Source organism: Hyperoodon ampullatus (genome assembly GCF_949752795.1).
Source record: "Hyperoodon ampullatus genome assembly, chromosome: 1".
Classification (NCBI taxonomy): domain Eukaryota; kingdom Metazoa; phylum Chordata; class Mammalia; order Artiodactyla; family Ziphiidae; genus Hyperoodon; species Hyperoodon ampullatus.
Genome location: NC_136914.1, coordinates 112,389,920 through 112,411,939, shown reverse-complemented (window position 1 = coordinate 112,411,939; position 22,020 = coordinate 112,389,920). Strand labels below are relative to the sequence as shown.

Below are 22,020 nucleotides of genomic sequence, written 5' to 3'. Positions count from 1 at the left end.
GAGATGCAGGCACCAGTCTGGTGGGGAAGACAGGGTCACTGCCTAAATTGATTCTAGTCAACCTAAAACAGCTTTGTTATAGTAAGGCCTCTAATAGGAAGGTGAGTGTCCTGATTAGCAGAGAAATGACAGGGCTGAGTCTTACCCAATCTGAGGTCAAGTAAGAATAAACAGACAATAGATGGCAACCAGCGAGGAGGTGAGAAAAGGTGTTGAAGAGTCCAACTGGATAATGGATCACCTTACTTTTGGGGTCTCCATTAACCCTTTGGGGCTCTTTGATTCTAAATTTAGTACGTTGAATATTTTAAAGCACAATTTCACTATATATAAAATAGATAACTAATAAGGACCTACTGTATGGCACAGGACACTCTTCTCAATACTCTGTAATGTATATGGGAAAAGAAGCTAAAAAGGAGTGGATATATGTATATGTATAACTGGCTCACTTCGCTGTACAGCAGAAACTAACACAACATTTTAACTCAACTCTACTCTGACAAAAATTTTTTAAAAAGCACAATTTCATAGCACAGCCAATCTTGTCTGTCGTTGTTGATTCATTTAGACTCTGCTGCCTTAGAAAAAATTTTGAAAAGTCATGCCCAGAAGCATAGCCCTCCCTTTCCACTGAGTGAGAGCTATGATTACACTGTACACAAGATCCTACAAAGACAGCTGACACAACTAGCAGTTGAATTCTTTCTTCTGTTTATTTCCAGAAGAGACTTTCCATAGACAGCTGCAAGGCCAGGCTCCCATCCGAATGCCATGCCAACCCTGCTTCGGACAGCCTCCCACCCACATTCTTGCCCTGACCCAGGGCCGTCTCTAGCAGGTCCCGGAGACCAGAGGGGTCAGCCCCAGGGCCACTTCAGGGCTTAGAGACACCACCTGGATCAGCACAGGAGCCATGGCTGCTATGCTGTAATCAGACATTTGTAGGTTCAAATTCTGGCTCAGCCTGTTTTACTTGTACAATATCAGTCAAGTGCCCTGACCTCTCAGCCTCGGGCTCCTTCTCCATAAAATGGGGCTAGGAGTACCCACTTTTTGGGGAAGGGGTGAGGGCTAAATGACAGAATATGCGAAAAGCAACTGGCCTGACTTCTACACTGTCATGACCAATTACCATTATCACAGAAGAAAACCCAGTCCTCTCTAGTGTGGAATGAAAGAGGACAAAATGAAATCAGCGTTTCTCTCTCTCAGGGTAGGAGAGTCTCCGCTCCTCTCTGAGCCTTAAGGCTGATTATCTTCAAACTGAAGGCAGAGAAAGTAGGTTATTTACATTTCTCTTAGACTCAATGATTCTCCCTCTAGGCCCCTTTAAGGAGCTTCTCTGACTTCAAGAGATGCCAACGAAAGTCAGAAAGCCTTTCGTCTTGTGCAGGGGTAGCAAGCACAGGTGTTAGCATTTCTGGGAAAGGAACCCAAGGCCAAGTGCAACTTCTGACAACAAAGGGCCCACCTTCGTTGAGCTCGCACGGTTTCTTGGCACCTGAAGGTGTGGTTTTGCGGACTCTCCTGAGCTGGCGTTCCTGTTCTCCCCCGACACTCTGACTGGCTGGGTACCACATGCTCTGTCTCCTGCAAGAAAAATAGGAAAAGCAGATGAACTGTCAGCAGCCATCAGTTCCACAGTGTCCTCCGGCGGGGTGTGGGTCACAGGGGAGGGCAGCAGCCATGCAAAACACACGCTACCAAGGGCTGTGGGGAAGGGGGCCCATGAGTGATCCGAAACTTAAAAAGCCTCTTTCTAACAGTCAGTTGCTGCAAGATTTCAGAATAAAGAAAAAATAATAATAACCTAAAATTTATAATTTATTTTTATATTAAAAATATGAGAGAAGAGTATTTAATGAATAGATGTGCAATACAATTTCTAGAATATTTATAGCATAAGCTCATTTTTGCACAAACGTGTATGAATGTACAGACACACACATACACAAATTGGCATCAGTCAAGTAAACCAAAATCTTAACAGTGACTAACACTTAAGATGTCACTTTTTTTTTCTTTTGGGTACTCATCTATATTTTTTTATACTATAATCATACATTATTCCTATAATAAGAAAGAACTTTAAGTTAATCTGAAAACCAAGGAACAAGTCAGTCATTTTTATAAAATCCAAATCCCAAGTATGCTTGGAAATCTCCCCTCCCCTCCCCCGCCACCAACACATGCGCACACCCCCACACACACCTGTCATTGGTTACACTGAATCCAAAGAAATCACTATGTTGGTCCCATTATCCCATGATAAACTCCACTCATTAATTTACAAAAACTCCAGAAGCTAATTCTAGAGAGTATCATAAACACACCAAAGCTAAAATGAATCTGTCTTCAATACAAGGACACACAAACCCAAAATGAAAGATTTTTATACGTTCAGCAGTTGAACCACTACAGTATTTGAACAATGCCAAAACTCTGACAAATTTTCCGTAGGATAAAACAGCCCCTCTTTACCTGATAAATGAAATACTAAAACCAAATTCAGTGAGAAACTCAGAAAATCCAGATGGCTACTGTCATGCAGTCAAAATATTCATGTGATACAGTGAACTTGGGTCTGACGGTGCAGTGTACAGTGTACTGTACTGTGGTGACAATACAGACCAAGCTCCTCTCTTAGGGGTATAGGTTGAAGTCAGTACAAGTGCCAATATGTCAGGTGTCTCAATATGTCAGAAATCATTTTTCTAAAATATTGTACTAGCATAATTTGGTGGGGCTATTTGTCAAGTAGCCATCACAAGCTTCTAGAGCAAAATCATAGGAATGCCTTCCTATTAGAGGGGTAAAATGGAAAGTGGAAGCAGAGCTGAGGAGAAGGAATGAATTAGAACCAACAAGATCCTTTCTTTAATTTTTCTAAGCCTCCAGCTTCAGGCAAGAAGACACACCACATGAAAGGGTTCCATTAGTATGCAGTACTTCCCTAGACATAGTAGTTGCTTGTGAAAAATTCTACAGCTATTCAAATACTGGCCAAGTTTCCCCAAACAATGGTTTTCAAGTGAGACAGCACTGCTTGCAAGTATACTAGGTATGTGACCTTAGGCAAATCACATCCATTATCTGGACCTCAGTTTCCTTGTCTGTAAAATGGAGATAATACTCCAAGCTCACAAGGTTGTTGAACAAGATGCTCTTTCACTACTTACCAGCTGGAGGCACACAGTGGATGGGAGCTATTGATGATGATAATAGTCCTTTTACAAAAATTCCCTCGAAGCTCAGTATTCTGAAACTGGTGTTAAGGAAATCCTTGGAGACTTAACCCAAGTGAGTTCAGCAAAATCAAACTTATTTTTGTGGTGGGATGCTTGTTTCAGGTTTCTATACTAATAATATTATTTTAAACATCATATTTAGAAGCCACCTTACTTGTAGATGTAAAGAAATGGCCCTTCTCATTTCTAAACAATTTAAACCAGAAATTTCCATTCCTTTAAAACTTAACCCTTTTAAGAAAGAGTAGTTTTTTTTCCTCCAAAGACAGTGTTTTATCTAATCCTTTGAACCCACGGAGGTTGAGAAGGGTTACAGGCCACACACTGCTGGATTCCCATGGATTTTACAAACAAAAGCAAAAATAAATAAATGGCAATAGGTCAAACTAAAAAGCTTTTGTACAGCAAAGAAAATGATCAACAAAATGAAAAGGCAGCCTACTGAATGGGAATAGATATTTGCAAATCATGTATCCAATAAGGGGCTAATATCCAAAATATACAAAGAGCTCACACAACTCAGTAACAAAAAGAAATCTGATTAAGAAATGGGCAGGGGACCTGAATAGACATTTTTCCAAGGAAGACATACAGATGGCCAACAGACACAGGAAAAGATGCTCAACATCACTAATCATCAGGGAAACGCAAATCAAAACCACAATGAGATATCATCTCACACCTGTCAGAATGTCTCTTTGATAATAGCCAACAAATAAATGTTGGTGAGGATGTAGAGAAAAGGGGACCCTCATGCACTTTTGGTGGGAATGTAAATTGGTTCAGCCACTATGGAAAACAGTATGGAGTTTTCTCAAAAGATTAAAACTAGAACCACCTTATGACTCAGTGATTCCACCTCTGGGTATTTATCCAGAGAAAATGAAAATAGTAATTTGAAAAGATATATGCACCCCTATGTTCACTGCAGCATTATTTATAATAGCCAAGATATGAAAGCAATCTAAGTGTCCATCAATAGAAGAAGGGATAAAAAGGATGGTATAACACACACACACACACACACACACACACACACACACACACACACACACACACTGAATATTACCCAGTCATAAGAAAAGAATGAAATCTTGTCATTTGCAGCAGCATGGAGGGACCTAGAGGGCATTACACTAAGTGAAATAAGTCAGACAGAGAAGGACAAATACTGTATGATTTCACTTACATATGGAATCTAAACAACAAAACAAGTGAACAAGCAAAACAAAACAGAAACAGACACATGGATACAGAGAACAGCACTGACGATCACCAGAAGAAAGGTGGGTGGGAGGTCATGCAATATAGGTGAAGGGGATTCAAGAGGTATAAACTTCCAGTTATAAGTCACAGGTAAGTTATGTACAACATAGGGAATATATTCAACAATACTGTAGCAACTTTGTACGGTGACAGATGGTTAGTAGACATATCATGGTGATCAATGTGTTACACATACAGATGTTGAACCACTATGTTGTACACCTGAAACTAATACAACATAAAATGTCAACTATACTTCAATAAAAAAAGCAATCACCTACTACATACTGAGGATGTTGATAGTTAAGAGGGTTATATAAAAGTAAATAAGACATCCCTGCCCCAAAGAACTTTAAAATCTGTTTCTAACAAAAACTAAACTGTGAGAGGGCAGACACTAACTTGCCTACTTCTGTGTTAACGTGCTTGTCAAATGGGCAGGTCCAAAGTGACCAAGGGAACAAGGGAAGTAGAAGCCAAGAACTTCTCCTCCAGGTCTGTCTTCCTGCCACCTGGTCAGGCATAGTCTGGATGGGGCACCTGTAAGAGGAGTCATCCTACATCTTTTCCTGCTCCCAACCATGCTCTTCTACTCTTCCACCTCACCTCCTGCATGACCCAAGCCCAGCCTCAGTAAAGTGATTTGTGGGTTTTCTGCTTATATGCAGGAATAAACAAATTGATTAAGATCTGAGATATTTCAGAAGAAAGATATTTCTCAGAAAAAAGATATTTCATACTAAAACAAATGTTACTTTGGTTATATTCTGAGCCATGAGCAGAGGCTAGGATAGTATACACAATGACAAGAGCAAAGCTGTCTACTAATCAGGTTCAGAGGCTCAAAACCCCAGCTGAGTTAAGGAAAAAAACAGGTGTCCCTAAGTAGAAGTGGTAAAATATGATATTTTGTCCTTGTTGGGATTTTAGTGAGTTCAGCTGGCTCATAAAGAACTTGAGAGAATCTAGTTTTAATCCAATGGCATGTCCACTGCTTCAGGCCCTTCCAAGTTCTCCAATTTGTACAAATCCATGACCCAGAAGAACGAATTTTCCATCCTCATTCCAGTTTTTGCCCATCTGCTCTAGTACACCGAGTATTACCCTTGGGCCTCAAAGACATATGCATCCTCTAAATCTTCCTTCCAAGATGTGGCGAGTCAAAACAGTCACTTCTTTCAATCTTCTCACACTTGAGGTTTATCTATGACCATTCTATTCTGAAATTGATTTAAAATGTTATTTCCTCCGATTGCTGGCTTAAATTTTAAATTAAATGGCTTTACAGCTAATCACTCCATTGTTAATAAAAATGGCTTGCATTTATGAGAGCGTGTTCTTCCCAAGAGCTCTAATTACTACATGATTAATGCATCTGATATCTCCATAGTTCAGAAGAACACATATTTTCAGCTCTTAGAACAAACAGGAAAGTTTATAAATACACCCTATCCTATATCACCCTAAAGTTTCTATTATCTTAAAACTGCATATGTCTGTGAAAGTGACTTAAAGTCCTTCCGAATAATTGGGAGTTTTAAAGACTTTCACCCCTGATTAAAAGAACTATTTGTGGGCTTTCCTGGTGGTGCGGTGGTTGAGAGTCCACCTGCCGGTGCAGGGGACACGGGTTTGTGCCCCGGTCCGGGAGGATCCCACATGCCGCGGAGTGGCTGGGCCCGTGAGCCATGGCCGCGGAGCCTGCGCGTCCGGAGGCTGTGCTCCGCAACGGGAGAGGCCACGGCAGTGAGAGGCCCGCGTACACCAAAAAAAAAAAAAAAAAAAAAGAACTATTTGTTATTATCACATTCATTTCATAATTGGGGGAAAGGAAGCCCTGGAAGAGATTATTTAAATTTCTTTAAAAAAATGTGCATCTGATTATTAATGTTCTGACCCCTTAAGAAACAGGGAACGTAGATCACTATTTCTTCAGACCTATCAGTCCCATTTTTAAAATAATTTCTGCCTACCTTAGTCACTATTTCAACACAGAGTAAAGTAAGTCATGTAGGAAGGAAGGCATCAGTTCAAAGTCCACACATATCCCTGAAGTAGAATCTCCTCTGATCCTATTTCCTTACTTGTAATACAGAGATATCACCTAATTTACTGCTTAGAGTTGTAAGAATTTCTAGTAGAAAACAGACATTCAAATTATATTGTCTATCTTGTCCACTTTCCAAATCACACTCAAATTATATTGTCTATCTTGTCCACTTTCCAAATAACATTCACTGAGTGCCTGATCTGTACCAACACTAAACTAGGCATGTCTAACCTATATTTCCTCATTTAAAACTAGGAGGTGGATTTTACTCTCCCAGTTTTCTGCAGTGAGAATAAGAATAATCAAGAGAAGACTAGACAGATGACTTACCTAGGACAGAAAGATTGTCTTTTACACAAGAGATGCCTTCCTGAAGACCCTGCAAAATCTAACTGAGATTTATATATTTTAAGACCATTCCCATAACAGAAGATATTGGGTATTTCTGTTCACTAGCTAAAGTGGAAATATTTCAATAAAATAAACACAGCTTATAATTCAATAGACCCAAACAACTTTGAAATTATGCAAATCTTGATAAATCTGGGGGGAGAATTACACTATTTCAAATTGTTTGCATTGAGAGACTTAATACTTTACATTCAATATTTAATTCAAAATTGCATGAAATAGGACCATACTGTTCCACTTGAGCTAATCCCAATCTCCTAAATCCGAATTTGGAGTTCTGTCCACTATGTTTCAACATCCCAAATTTATTATTGTCAAATGGCAAAACTAAAACAATTTGTAATTAGTTTGATATCCTTTACTCAAGAGGAAACAAACCATGGCTTGGGGAATACAGTACCTATTAAGCAACAGAACACTGTTCCTGAGGGATTTTAGGCAAGAGTAAGTATTATAGAGCATTAGAAGAGGCAACACAGAAGCAGGACATGATTGGCTAACAGGATGGGGATTTGCTTATAAGGCTAGCAGGGCCTACCTTCTTGTGTAAGGTAAACTAACTAAAGATGAGTTGGAGGATTGTAATTGATGTGTGTTAGGTTTCCTGGACAGGTGCTCCCAGTAAGTGCAGGCTGACTTAGGCATTGGAAGTCCTGGCCAGAGCCATTAGGCAAAAAAAGAAATGAAAGTCATCTAAATTGGGAAGGAAGAAGTAAAACTGTCACTATTTGCAGATGACATTATACAGAGAAAACACTAAAGACTCTACAAAAAGGGGAGACCTTCAAGATGGCATAGGAGTAAGACGTGGAGATCATCTTCCTCCTCACAAATACATCAGAAATACAGCTACATGTGGAACAACTCCTACAGGACACCTACTGAATGCTGGCAGAAGACCTCAGACCTCCCAAAAGGCAAGAAACTCCCCACGTACCTGGGTAGGACACAAAAAAGAAAAAACAGAGACAAAAGAATACGGACGGGACCTGCATGTCAGGGAGGGAGCTGTGAAGGAGGAAAGGTTTCCACACACTAGGAAGCCCCTTCGCTGGCGAAGACAGGGGGGTGGGGGTGGGAGGGGGGAAGCTTCAGAGCCAAGGAGAGCGCTGCTACAATGGTGCGGAGGGCAAAGCGGAGAAATTCCCGCACAGAGGATCTGTGCCGACTGGCACTCACCAGCCCGAGAGCCTTGTCTGCTCACCAGCCGGGGCGGGCAGGGTCTGGGAGCTGAGGCTCAGGCTTCGGTCGGATCGCAGGGAGAGGACTGGGGTTGGCTGCATGATCACAGACTGAAGGGGGCTACTGCACCGTAGCTAGCCGGGAGGGAGTCCGGGAAAAGGTCTGGAGCTGCCGAAGAGGAAAGAGACCATTGTTTTGGGGTTCATGAGGAGAGGGGATTCCTTCCCTGTCTGCTCACAGAAGGCAGGGCACCGCCTAAATGAGCCCCAGAGACAGGCGCGAGCCACGGCTATCAGCGCAGACCCCAGAGATGGGCATGGGACGCCAAGGCTGCTGCTGCTGCCACCAAGAAGCCTGTGTGCGAGCACAGGTCACTCTCCACACCTCCCCTCCGGGGAGCCTTTGCAGCCCACCACTGCCAGGGTCCCGGGATCCAGGGACAACTTCCCCGGGAGAACGCACGGCACACCTCAGGCTGGTGCAACGTCAGGCCGGCCTCTGCAGCCTCAGGCTCGCCCCACATTCCATACCCCGTCCCCATTCCCCATGGCCTGAGTGAGCCAGAGCCCTCTCATCAGCCGCTCCTTTAACCCCGTCCTGTCTGAGCGAAGAATAGACACCCTCAGGCGACCTACACACAAAGGAGGGGCCATATCCAAAGCTGAACCCCGGGAGCTGTGCGAACAAAGAAGAGAAAGGGAAATCTCTTCCAGCAGCCTCAGGAGCAGCGGATTAAATCTCCACAATCAATTTGATGTACCCTTCATCTGGGGAATACCTGAATAGACAATGAATCATCCCAAAATTGAGGCGGTGGACTTTGGGAGCAATTGTAGACTTGGGGTTTGCTTTCAGCATCTAATTTTTTTCTGGTTTTATGTTTATCTTAGTTTAGTATTTACAATTTATTATCATTGGTAGATTTGTTTACTGATTTGGTTGCTCTGTTCCTTTATTTTTATATATATATTTTTTTTCATTTTTATCTCTCTTTCTAAGTGTGTAAATGTATGCTTCTTTGTGTGATTCTGTCTGTATAGCTTTGCTTTTACCATTTGTCCTAGGATTCTGTCTGTCCTTTTTTTTTTTCATTTATTTATTTTTTTTAGCATAGTTGTTAGCACTTGTTATCATTGGTAGATTTGTTTTTTGGTTTGGTTACTCTCTTCTTTCTTTGGTTTTTTTATTTCTTACTTTAAATTTTTTTATTTTTAACAATTTTTTCATTTTTTATTTTAATAACTTTGTTTTATTTCATTCTTTATTTCTCCCTTTTCTTCTGAGCCGTGCGGCTGACAGGGTCTTGGTGCTCTGGTGGGGTGTTAGGCCTGTGCCTCTGGTGGACATTAGTCCACCAGAGATCTCCCAGCTCCATGTAATATCAAACAGCAAGAGCCCACCAAGAGATCACCATCTCCATGTTAAGACCCAGCTCCACTCAACGACCAGCAAGCCACAGTGCTGGACACCCTATGACAAACAACTAGCAAGACAGGAACACAACCCCACCCATTAGCAGAGAGGCTGCCTAAAATCATAATAAGCTCACAGACACCCCAAAACACACCACCGGATGCAGTCCTGCCCACCAGAAAGACAAGATCCAGCCTCATCCACCAGAACACAGGCACTACTCCCCTCCACCAGGAATCCTATGCAACCTACTGAACCAACCCTAGCCACTGGGGGCAGACACCAAAAACAATCGGAACTACAAACCTGCAGCCTGAGAAAGGAGACCCCAAACACAGTAAGTTAAGCAAAATGAGAAGACAGAGACAGACATAGCAGATGAAAGAGCAAGGTAAACACCCACTAGACCAAACAAATGAAGAGGAAATAGGGAGTCTACTTGAAAAAGAATTCAGAGGAATGATAGTAAAGATGATCCAAAATCATGGAAACAGAATGTAGAAAATACAAGAAACGTTTAAGACGGACCTACAAGAACTAAAAAGCAAACAAACAATGATGAACAACACGATAAATGAAATTAAAAATTCTCTAGAAGGAATCAAGAGCAGAATAACTGAGGAAGAAAAACGGATAAGTGACCTGGAAGATAAAAGAGTGGAAATGACTACCACAGGGTAGAATAAAGAAAAAAGAATGAAAAGAATTGACAACAGTCTCAGAGACCTCTGGGACAACATTAAATGCACCAACATTAGAATTATAGGGCTCCCAGAAAAAGAAGAGAAAAAGAAAGGGACTGAAAAAATATTTGAAGAGATTATAGTTGAAAATTTCCCTAATATGGGAAAGGAAATAGTTAATCAAGTCCAGGAAACACAAAGCGTCCCATACAGGATAAATCCAAGGAGAAACATGCCAAGACACACACTAAGCAAACTATCAAAAATTCAATACAAAGAAAAGTATTAAAAGCAGCAAGGGAAAAACAACAAATAACATACAAGGGAATCCCCATAAGGTTAACAGCTGATCTTTCAGCAGAAACTCTGCAAGCCAGACGGAGTGGCAGGACATATTTAAAGTGATGAAAGGGAAAAACCTACAACCAAGATTACTCTACACAGCAAGGATCTCATTCAGATTTGATGGAGAAATTAAAACCTTTACAGACAAGCAAAAACTTAGAGAATTCAGTAGCACCAAACCAGCTTTACAACAAATGCTAAAGGAACTTCTCTAGGCAGGAAACACAAGAGAAGGAAAAGATCTACAATAACAAACCCAAAACAATTAAGAAAATGGTAATAGGAACATACATATCGATAATTACCTTGAATGTAAGTGGATTAAATGCTCCAACCAAAAGACACAGACTGGCTGAATGGATACAAAAACAAGACGCATATATATGCTGTCTAAAAGAGACCCATTTCAGACCTAGGGACACATACAGACTGAAAGTGAGGGGATGGAAAAAGATATTCCATGCAAATGGAAATCAAAAGAAAGCTGGAGTAGCAATTCTCAAATGAGACAAAACAGACTATTACAAGAGACAAAGAAGGACACTACATAATGATCAAGGGATCAATCCAAGAAGAAGATATAACAATTGTAAATCTTTACGCATCCAACATAGGAGCACCTCAGTACACAAGGCAAATGCTAACAGCCATAAAAGGGGAAATCGACAATAACACAATCATAGTAGAGGACTTTAACACCGCACTTTCACCAATGGATAGATCATCCAAAATAAAAATAAATAAGGAAACACAAGCTTTAAATGATACATTAAACAAGATGGACTTAATTGATATTTATAGGACATTCCATCCCAAAACAACACAATACACTTTCTTCTCAAATGCTCATGGAACATTCGCCAGGATAGATCATACCTTGGGTCACAAATCAAGCCTTGGTAAATTTAAGAAAATTGAAATCCTATCAAGGATCTTTTCCAACAACAATGCTATGAGACTAGATATCAATTACAGGAAAAAATCTGTAAAGAATACAAACACATGGAGGCTAAACAATACACTACTTGATAACCAACTGATCACTGAAGAAATCAAGGAGGAAATCAAAAAATACCTAGAAACAAATGACAATGAAAACACAATGACCCAAAACCTATGGGATGCAGCAAAAGCAGTTCTAAGAGGGAAGTTTATAGCAATACAATCCTAACTCAAGAAACAAGAAAACATCTCAAATAAACAACCTAACCTTAAATCAAAAGGAGTTAAAGAAAGAAGAACAAAAAACCCACAAAGTTAGCAGAAGGAAAGAAATCATAAAGATCAGATCAGAAATAAATGAAAAAGACATGAAGGAAACGATAGCAAAGATCAATAAAACTAAAAGCTGGTTCTTTGAGAAGATAAACAAAATTGATAACCATTAGCGAGACGCATCAATAAAAAAAAGGGAGAAGGCTCAAATCAATAGAATTAGAAATGAAAAAGGAGAAGTAACAACTGACACTGTAGAAGTACAAAGGATCATGAGAGATTACTACAAGCATCTATATACCAATAAAATGGACAACCCTGAAGAAATGGACACATTCTTAGAAAAGCACAACCTTCTGAGACTGAACCAGGAAGAAACAGAATATATAAACAAACCAATCACAAGCACTGAAATTGAGACTGTGATTAAAAATCTTCCAACAAACAAACGCCCAGGACCAGATGTCTTCACAGGCGAATTCTATCAAACATTTAGAGAAGAGCTAACACCTATCCTTCTCAACCTCTTCCAAAATATATGAGAGGGAGGAAAACTCCCAAACTCATTCTACACGGCCACCATCACCCCGATACCAAAACCAGACAAAGATGTCACAAAGAAAGAAAACTGCAGGCCAATATCACTGATGGACATAGATGCAAAAATCCTCAACAAAACAGTAGCAAACAGAATCCAACAGCACATTAAAAGGATCATACACCAAGATCAAGTGGTGTTTATCCCAGGAATGCAAGGATTCTTCAATATATGCAAATCAATCAATGTGATACACCATATTAACAAACGGAAGGAGAAAAACCATATGATCATCTCAATAGATGCAGAGAAAGCTTTTGACAAAATTCAACACCCATTTATGATAAAAACTCTCCAGAAGGTGGGCATAGAGGGAACCTACCTCAATATAATAAAGGTCATGTACGACAAACCCACAGCAAACATCATTCTCAATGGTGAAAAACTGAAAGCATTTCCTCTAAGATCAGTAGTCAGACAAGGTTGTCCACTCTCACCACTATTATTCAACATATTTATGGAAGTTTTAGCCACAGCAATCAGAGAAGAAAAAGAAATAAAAGGAATTCAAATCAGAAAAGAAGAAGTAAATGTGTCACTGTTTGCAGATGACATGATACTATACATAGAGAATCCTGAGGATGCTACGAGAAAACTACTAGAGCTAATCAATGAATTTGGTAAAGTAGCAGGATACAAAATTAATGCACAGAAAGCTCTTGCATTCCTATACATTAATGATGAAAAACCTGAAAGTGAAATTAAGAAAACACTCCCATTTACCACTGCAACAAAAAGAATAAAATACTTAGGAATAAACCTACCTAAGGAGACAAAAGACCTGAATGCAGAAAACTATAAGACACTGATGAAAGAAATTAAAGATGATACAAACAGGGCTTCCCTGGTGGCGCAGTGCTTGAGAGTCCACCTGCCGATGCAGGGCACATGGGTTCGTGCCCCGGTCTGGGAAGATCCCACATGCCATGGAGCGGCTGGGCCCGTGAGCCACGGCCGCCGAGCCTGTGCGTCTGGAGCCTGTGCTCCACAACGGAAGAGGCCACAACAGTGAGAGGCCCGCGTACCACACACACACAAAAAAAAGATGATACAAACAGATGGAGAGAGATACCATGTTTTTTGATTGGATACCATGTTTTTGGATTGGAAGAATCAACATTGTGAAAATGACTATACTACCCAAAGCAATCTACAGTTTCAATGCAATCCCTATCAAACTACCAAAGGCATTTTTCACAGAAGTAGAACAAAAAATTTCACAATTTGTATGGAAACAAATAACATACAAGGGAATCCCCATAAGGTTAACAGCTGATCTTTCAGCAGAAACTCTGCAAGCCAGAAGGGAGTGGCATGTACAAAAGACTCCGAATAGCCAAAGCAATCTTGAGAAAGAAAAACGGAGCTGGAGGAATCACGCTCCCAGACTTCAGACTATACTACAAAGCTACAGTAATGAAGACAGTATGGTACTGGCACAAAAACAGAAAATATAGATCAATAGAACAGGATAAAAAGCCCAGAGATAAACCCACACACATATGGTCACTTTATTTTTGATAAAGGTGGTGAGAATATACAATGGAGAAAAGACAGCCTCTTCAATAAGTGGTACTGGGAAAACTGGACAGCTACATGTAAAAGAATGAAATTAGAACACTCCCTAACACCATACACAAAAATAAACTCAAAATGGATTAAAGACCTATATGTAAGGCCAGGCACTATAAAACTCTTAGAGGAAAATACAGGCAGAACACTCTATGATATAAATCACAGCAAGATCCTTTTTGCCCCACCTCCTAGAGAAATGGAAATAAAAACAAAAATAAACAAATGGGACCTAATGAAACTTAAAAGCTTTTGCACAGCAAAGGAAACCATAAACAAGGCCAAAAGACAACCCTCAGAATGGGAGAAAATATTTACAAATGAAGCAACTGACAAAGGATTAATCTCCAAAATTTACAAACAGCTCATGCAGCTCAATATCAAAGAAACAAACAACCCAATCCAAAAATGGGCAGAAGACCTAAATAGACATTTCTCCAAAGAAGATATACATATTGCCAACAAACACATGAAAGGATGCTGAACATTATTAATCATTAAAGAAATGCAGATCAAAAGTACAATGAGGTATCACCTCACACCAGTCAGAATGGCCCTCATCAAAAAATCTACAAACAGGGGGCTTCCCTGGTGGCGCAGTGGTTGAGAGTCCACCTGCCGATGCAGGGGACGTGGGTTCGTGCCCCAGTCTAGGAAGATCCCACATGCCACGGAGCGGCTGGGCCTGTGAGCCATGGCCACTGAGCCTGTGCGTCCGGAGCCTGTGCTCCGCAATGGGAGAGGCCACAACCGTGAGAGGCCCGTGCACCGCAAAAAAAAAAAAAAAAAAAAAAAAAAATCTACAAACGATAAATGCTGGAGAGGGTGTGGAGAAAAGGAAACCCTCCTGCACTGTTGGTAGGAATGTAAATTGATACAGGCACTATGGAGAACAGTATGGAGGTTCCTTAAAAAGCTAAAAATAGAACTATCATACAACCCAGCACTCCCACTACTGGGCATATTCCTTGAAAAACCATAATTCAAAAAGAGTCATGTACCACAATGTTCATTGCAGCTCTATTTACAATAGCCAGGACGTGGAAGCAACCTAAGTGTCCATCAACAGATGAATGGATAAAGAAGATGTGGCACATATATACAATGGAATACTACTCAGCTATAAAAAAGAAACGAAACTGAGTTATTTGTAGTGAGGTGGATGGACCTAGAGTCTGTCATACAGAGTGAAGTAAGTCAGAAAGAGAAAAACAAATACCATATTCTAACACATACATATGGAGTTTAAAAAAAAAAAAAGAAAAGAAAAAAATGGTTCTGAAGAACCTAGGGCCAGGACAGGAATAAAGACACAGACGTAGAGAATGGACTTGAGGACATGGGTAGGGGGAAGGGTAAGCTGGGACAAAGTGAGAGTGGCATGGACTTCTATATTCTGCTAAATGTAAAATAGATAGCTAGTGGGAAGCAGCTGCATAGCACAGGGAGATCAGCTCAGTGCTTTGTGACCACCTTGATGGGTGGGATATGGAGGGTGGGAGGGAAATGTAAGAGGAAGGGGATATGGGGATATATGTATATGTATAGCTGATTCACTTTGTTATAAAGCAGAAACTAACACACCATTTTAAAGCAATTATACTCCAATAAATATGTTAAAAAATATTTTTAAAAGACTCTGCAAATAGAACTAATAAACAAATTCAGTAAAGATGCAGGATGAAAAATCAATACACAAAAATCTGTTGTGTTTCTATACACTAGTAAGAAACTATTAGATAAATTAAGAAAACAATCCCATTTACAATTGCATCAAAAGGTATAAAATACCTAGGAATAAATTTAACCAAGGCAGTGAAAGACCTGTACCTTAATAAGATACTGATGAAAGAAATTGAAAAAGACACAAATAAATGGAAACATATTCAATGCTCATAGACTGGAAGAATTAATAGTGCTAAAATTTCCACATCACCCGAAGCAATCTACAAATTCAATGCAATCCTGTCAAAACTTCAATGGCATTTTTCACAGAACTAAAATAAGTAATTCTAAAATTTGTATGGAACCACAAAAGACACCAAATAGCCAAAGAAATCTGGAGAAAGAAGAACAAGGCTGGAGGTATCATGCTCCCTGATTTCAAACTATATTGCAAATCTTTACTAATCGAAACAGTATGGTATTGGCATAAAAACGGACACATAGATAAATGGAACAGAACAGAGCCAAGAAATAAACCTATGCATACGTAGTCAGTTATTTTATGACAAAGGAGACAAGAATGTCTCCTTTGGGAAAACTGGACAGCCATGTGCAAAAGAATAAATGGTGTTGGGAAAACTGGACAGCCATGTGCAGAAGAATGAAACTAGACCACTATCTTACACCATACACAAAAATTAACTCAAAATTGATTAAAGACTTGAATGTAAGACCAGAAACCATCAAACAACTAGAAGAAAACATACATGTAAGTTTCATGACATCACTCTTAGCCATATTTTTTTGGATCTACTCCAAAGACAGTGGTAACAAAAGCAAAAGTAATCAAATGAGACTACATCACACTAAAAAGCATCTTTACAGTGAAGGAAACCACCAACAAAATAAAAAGTCAACCTACTGAATGGGACAAGATATTTGCCAATCATGAATCTATAAGGGGCTAATATCCAAAATATAAAGAACTCATACAACTCAATAACAAAAAAAACAACCCAATTAAAAAGTGGGCAGAGGATCTGAGAAGATATTTTTCCAAGGAAGACATAAAAATGGCCAAAAAGCACATGAAAAGATGCTCAACTTCACTAAATCTCAGGGAAATGCAAGTAAAAACAACAAGATAATATCTCACACCTGTCAGAATGGCTATTATTAGAAAGACAGGGAACAAGTGTTGAGGAGGAAGTGGAAAAAAGGGAACCTTTGTGTACTATAGGTGGGAACATAAATTGGTGCAGCCACTCTAGAAAACAGTATGGAGGTTACTCCAAAAACTAAAAATAGAACTATCTAATGGTTCAACCATTTCACTCCTGGGAATTTACCTGAAGAAAAGGAAAACACTAACTTGAAAAGATGCATGCACCCCAATGTACATAGTAGCGTTATTCACAATAGCCAAGATATGGAAGCAACCTAAGTATCCACTGACAGATGAACGGATAAAGAAGATGTGGTACATATATACAATGGAATACTACTCAGCCATAAAAAAGAATGAAATCTTGACATTTACAACAACATGGATGGACCTTGAGGGTATTTTGCTAAGTGAGATGAGTCAGGCAGAGAAAGACTAATACTGCATGATTTTACGTATGTGTGGAAGCTAAAAACCAAACCAACAAACATACAAAACTGAAATACAAAGAACAGATCAATGATTATCAGAGGGGAAAGGGGTTGGAGGTGAGCAAAAATGGTGAAGGAGGTCAGTTTTATGGTGATGGATGGAAACTAGACTTACTGTAGTGATCACTCTGTAGTGTATGCCAAGGTCGAATTATTATGTTATACTCTGAAACTAATATGTTATATACCAAATTTACCTCAACTGAAAAAAAAAAGATTTCTTTATAGTGGAGGATTCCCTGATGGTTTTTAATAGCTGACTTGTGCCTACTTAGATTTTGATGTTCCCTTGGTCAAAAAAGTCTGAATTTCTTCTCTTTATTTATTTCCCCAAATCCCCCAGCAGTTTATGCTGTGGAGGCTTACCTGGCAGCTTTGTGAGTTCCCTAACAGCTTCCATCTTGCCTTCTTTAGATTGAGGGGTAACTATTATTTTCCCTTGAAATAATCCTCCCTAATTCAACCAGATTTACTGTTTCTGGCTGCCTGTGCACAGTTCCTGAGACCTTAAGCCTCACCATGAAAACCTAGAGTCTCTCACACCCCAATTTTCCACCTGGAAAAAGTAGGACAAACAAACTCAAAGAGCTCAGAATGCAAGAGAAGCAGAGCTCCACCTGAGAGAAGCTTCCTGGAGATCCCGCAGAGAGGCCCAAAAGGCAGCAAATCAAGAGGGCTCTGTTGGTACCGTCATCTGCATCTAGGAGCTGTCCCCGGAATCTTCAGCACCTGTCTTCCGGTCCCATCTCATCACCACTGTCCAATGACCAAACTAAAACAACTTGGTAACAAGTGTGATATCTTTCATCCAAGGGACTACAATCCGTGGATTGGGAAAGTACAGGGCCTCACAATCAGTGGACCGCTCTTCCCAAAGGATACTGGGCAAGCGTGAGTTTCAAAGAGCGCTCGAAACAGCAACGTGGAAGGGGTGCATGATCGGCTAGGCGGACGGGTATTCCTTATAAGGCTGGTGGGTCCTATTTTCTAGGGTAAGATAAACTAGCTAAAGCTGAGTTAGAAGATTGTGATTGGTTTGTGCTCAATTTCCTTGACAGGTGTTTCCCATAAGGGCAGGTTTAGGTTTGTGAGGTGATCTGGGCCCCTGGGCTGCCTCTATTTTATGGGTCCTGATAAAAAAAAATAACGTTATCACTGCAGACCTGAGAAGTATCCCATGCAAATCAGCGTGAAAGCAGTCACATTTAGCAACATGTAACAGCTGGGGTGGGTGGTATTCAAGTGTAAAATCAAGAGAGCATACAATAGAGTATCAAAGAGGGTCTCCAGGCATTTGGGTTCTCAGTGGTACTGATTTTTGTTCCTCTGCAGCATGTGGATAAAGGACACGGGACTCCAAAGTGAGAGAGGTTCATAGGAAATGAAGGTCTTCCGATCATGAGTTTACACAGGTTGTAGCCAGCGGGGAGTGGCAGGTTTAACCAGCTGCACGAGAGGCAAGATTAGCCGCCTTGGCTGTTGTGACTGCCCCAAATCCAAGTACCCCGTTCCAGGAAGCCTCACGTCTGCTCCTGCCGCACTGAGGAGTTAGACCTTGTACAAGCCTCCATCTCTCCCACTCACTCCAACTGTAACATGTCGCTGAGTCTACAGAAGGCTGCAAACAGGATGAAGCTCGAAGGAAAGCAGAAGGCAGATTCTGCTCACCATTACTTCGTTCTTCTCCCTAGTAGCACTGGTATCTCAAACTGCCACGCCCAGGCCCTGAAAAGTGCTTATGCTGACCTTTGAACCCGCCTGATCCCTCAAGGCGTGTGAAGCTTCTGACTTGACCGTTCTACCTCCTAGGATTCAGGGACAGGCCACGTCTTCAGCATTAGGGGCTTCCTGGGTTTCTGACTCCAGTGGACCCTTGAACAACACAGGGCTTAGGGGCACCTGACCCACTACTCCCACCCCCAGTCGAAAATCTGTGTACTATCATCTCTGCCTCAAAAACCAAGGCACTGATAAGTGACTCACCCAAGGGCGGGAAGTTGAAACCATTTGGATAGAATGAGGACTTGAACCCTAGTTCTTTTGATTCCACATATTGTGCTCTCTAATCAACACAAACTTTTCCCCACACTTAGCTCATTTAAAGATCTGTAAAATGAAAATGGAGGTACTATATTTTTTGAAAAAGATCCGCATATAAGTGGCCCAACCCATGCTGTTCAAGGTCATATGTACATTCATTTATCGTTCACATATGCGGCTTCTATCAGGGGCTACATTCTGTGCTCTTTCTCATTCTTGCCCTCAGGGAGCTCGCAGTCTAGTGGTGGCCATGGTGGTGGCAGCCACATACAAGCTACTACAGTGCAGTATGAGCAGTGCTACAATAGGATACAGGTTTGTGTGAGATGCTCTGGGAACATGTGGGAATGATACCAAACCCAGTTCATGGGAGAAGCATCCCTGAAGTGGTCTAAAGGATGAAGCAGAAACAGGGAGGCAGAATGTACCAAAGCAAACAGGTGTCAGCTAGAAATTGGCATGTTCCAGGAACTCAGAGCGGTTGGCGGTGTTTGCGGTGAGAGTCACACGGGTGGGGAGGTGAGACCAATGAGGCAGGCAAGGCACAGGCAGAGGCCAGATCGTATGAGCCCTATGAGAGTTCGGGCTTTATTCTGAAGGCACTGGCAAGTCTCTGAATATTATAAGTAAGACATGTTTAGATTCACACTGGAGAAAGATCATGTGGGACCTGTGAGGCAAGTGAATTAGAAGGTGAGGAGGGAAAGGGACAGAAAGGAGGACAGTTAGACAATAGAGCACCCCAAGCAAGAGATGACTGTCACTTGGCATTACAGAGATGGCAGTCAGAATGGAGAAAGACTGATTGGTTTAAAAGACATTGAATTGGTGGAAACAATAGGCCTGGTGATTGACAGGATGTGGTTGAATGAAAAAGAGGATGGACTGAAGATGAGGCCAAATCTTGAGCTTGGAAAATGGGGTGAATAACATCGCTGCTCCCTGAGATGGAAACAGGAAGAGAAACGGTGTTCAGGAAAAGTCGGGTGTCGTGCCTGTGCAGCATCCAAGCAGGCAATGATAAATAGATGGGCTGGGGTCCCAGAGGCAGATAGGGGCTGGGAGTATATGTTTGGAAATAAGCATGAAGGTGACTAAAACTACAAGTGGAAAAATTCCATTCAGTATGTGCAGAGAGAGAAGAGAAAACCTAGAAGAGAACCCTGAGAAACACCAGTATTTACGGGACTGATGATATATTGTTAAATTACAAACTAAACTAAGAGTCTAAGTGTCCATCGACAGATGAATGGATAAAGATGTGGCACATATATACAATGGAATATTACTCAGCCATAAAAAGAAACGAAATTGAGCTATTTGTAGTGAGGTGGATGGACCTAGAGTCTGTCATACAGAGTGAAGTAAGTCAGAAAGAGAAAAACAAATACTGTATGCTAACACATATATATGGAATCTAAAAAAATAAAAAAGAAAAAAATGGTTCTGAAGAACCTAGGGCCAGGACAGGAATAAAGGCACAGATGTAGAGAATGGACTTGAGGACACAGGGAGGGGGAAGGGGGAAGGGTAAGCTGGGACGAAGTGAGAGAGTGGCATGGACATATATACTCTACCAAATGTAAAATAGCTAGCTACTGGGAAGCAGCTGCATAGCACAGGGAGATCAGCTCGGTGCTTTGTGACCACCTAGAGGGGTGGGATAGGGAGGGTGGGAGGGAGACGCAAGAGGGAGGGGATATGGGGATATATGTATATGTATAGCTGATTCACTTTGTTATACAGCAAAAAGTAATACACCATTGTAAAGCAATTATACTCCAATAAAGATGTTTAAAAATTAATTAATTAATTAAAAAATTAAGCTGCAAAGTAGTATATACAATAAGACCCCATGGAAGGGAATTCCCTGGTGGTCCAGTGGCTAGGACTCCACTCTTTCACTGCCAAGGGCATGGGTTCAATCCCTGGTCAGGGAACTAAGATCCCACAAGCCATGCAGGTCAGCCAAAAAAAACAAACAAAAAAAAACAGTAAGCGTCCATGGGAAAGGTGGAGGGGATGATCAAATATGTGTGTGTATCTGACAGTGTGTGTACTGTTGTGTACTTATTTTTTTGTGGGATGTGTTAATATATACTCTATTGTTTGAATTGTTTAATGAGTATATATTGTTTTTATAATTTAACATAACAGTATTTCATTTTACAAACCTTTAAGAAACAGGCAGATGGGAAGGAAACTGCAAAGAAGACCAAGAAAGAGAAATGGGAAGAAAATGCAGAGAAGGAGGCTTATTGCCTGACCCTACTTACGTCTTATCTCACTGTAATGCTAAAGGATTTTAACTCTATGTGGGAAATGAGGGTAAGGCTCTATCAGGGCTCTATAAATATTAGTAAGAGTTCACCCAACCATATGACTTCTGTTTGAAAATGTTATAAATAATGTTCTCTAAAATAGATGCCACTGTTTATTACATTCTAGGTATGTTATATTTTAATAAAGATACACAATTTCCACCAGCAAGGAATCAAAAATTATGAGCAAATGGGACAAGGGGTGCAGTGAGTCAGCACCTATAAATATGGTGACACAAGCATAAGCCCTCCTACTAGAACCCGGTCATATCCACAGGGCAGAGGCATGAAAGAAAGACATGATGGCACCTTTATAAAGTCTACACTCCCTTCTCTGCCCCATTGCCTCTTA

General features: G+C 40.7%; 1 protein-coding gene across 4 annotated transcripts in view; it reads right to left on the bottom strand.

The window, feature by feature from the left end:
• The window catches only part of FAM13C (family with sequence similarity 13 member C), a gene marked incomplete at both ends in the record, with an annotated part of 135,822 nt that overhangs the window by 70,904 nt on the left and 42,898 nt on the right, over window positions 1-22,020 (bottom strand). For all 4 annotated transcript variants that reach the window (XM_079711231.1, XM_079711232.1, XM_079711233.1 and 1 more), the window contains one exon: window positions 1,475-1,593. In XM_079711231.1, the coding sequence (XP_079567357.1) occupies window positions 1,475-1,593 (119 nt within the window). The remainder of the gene's footprint in view (window positions 1-1,474; window positions 1,594-22,020) is intronic.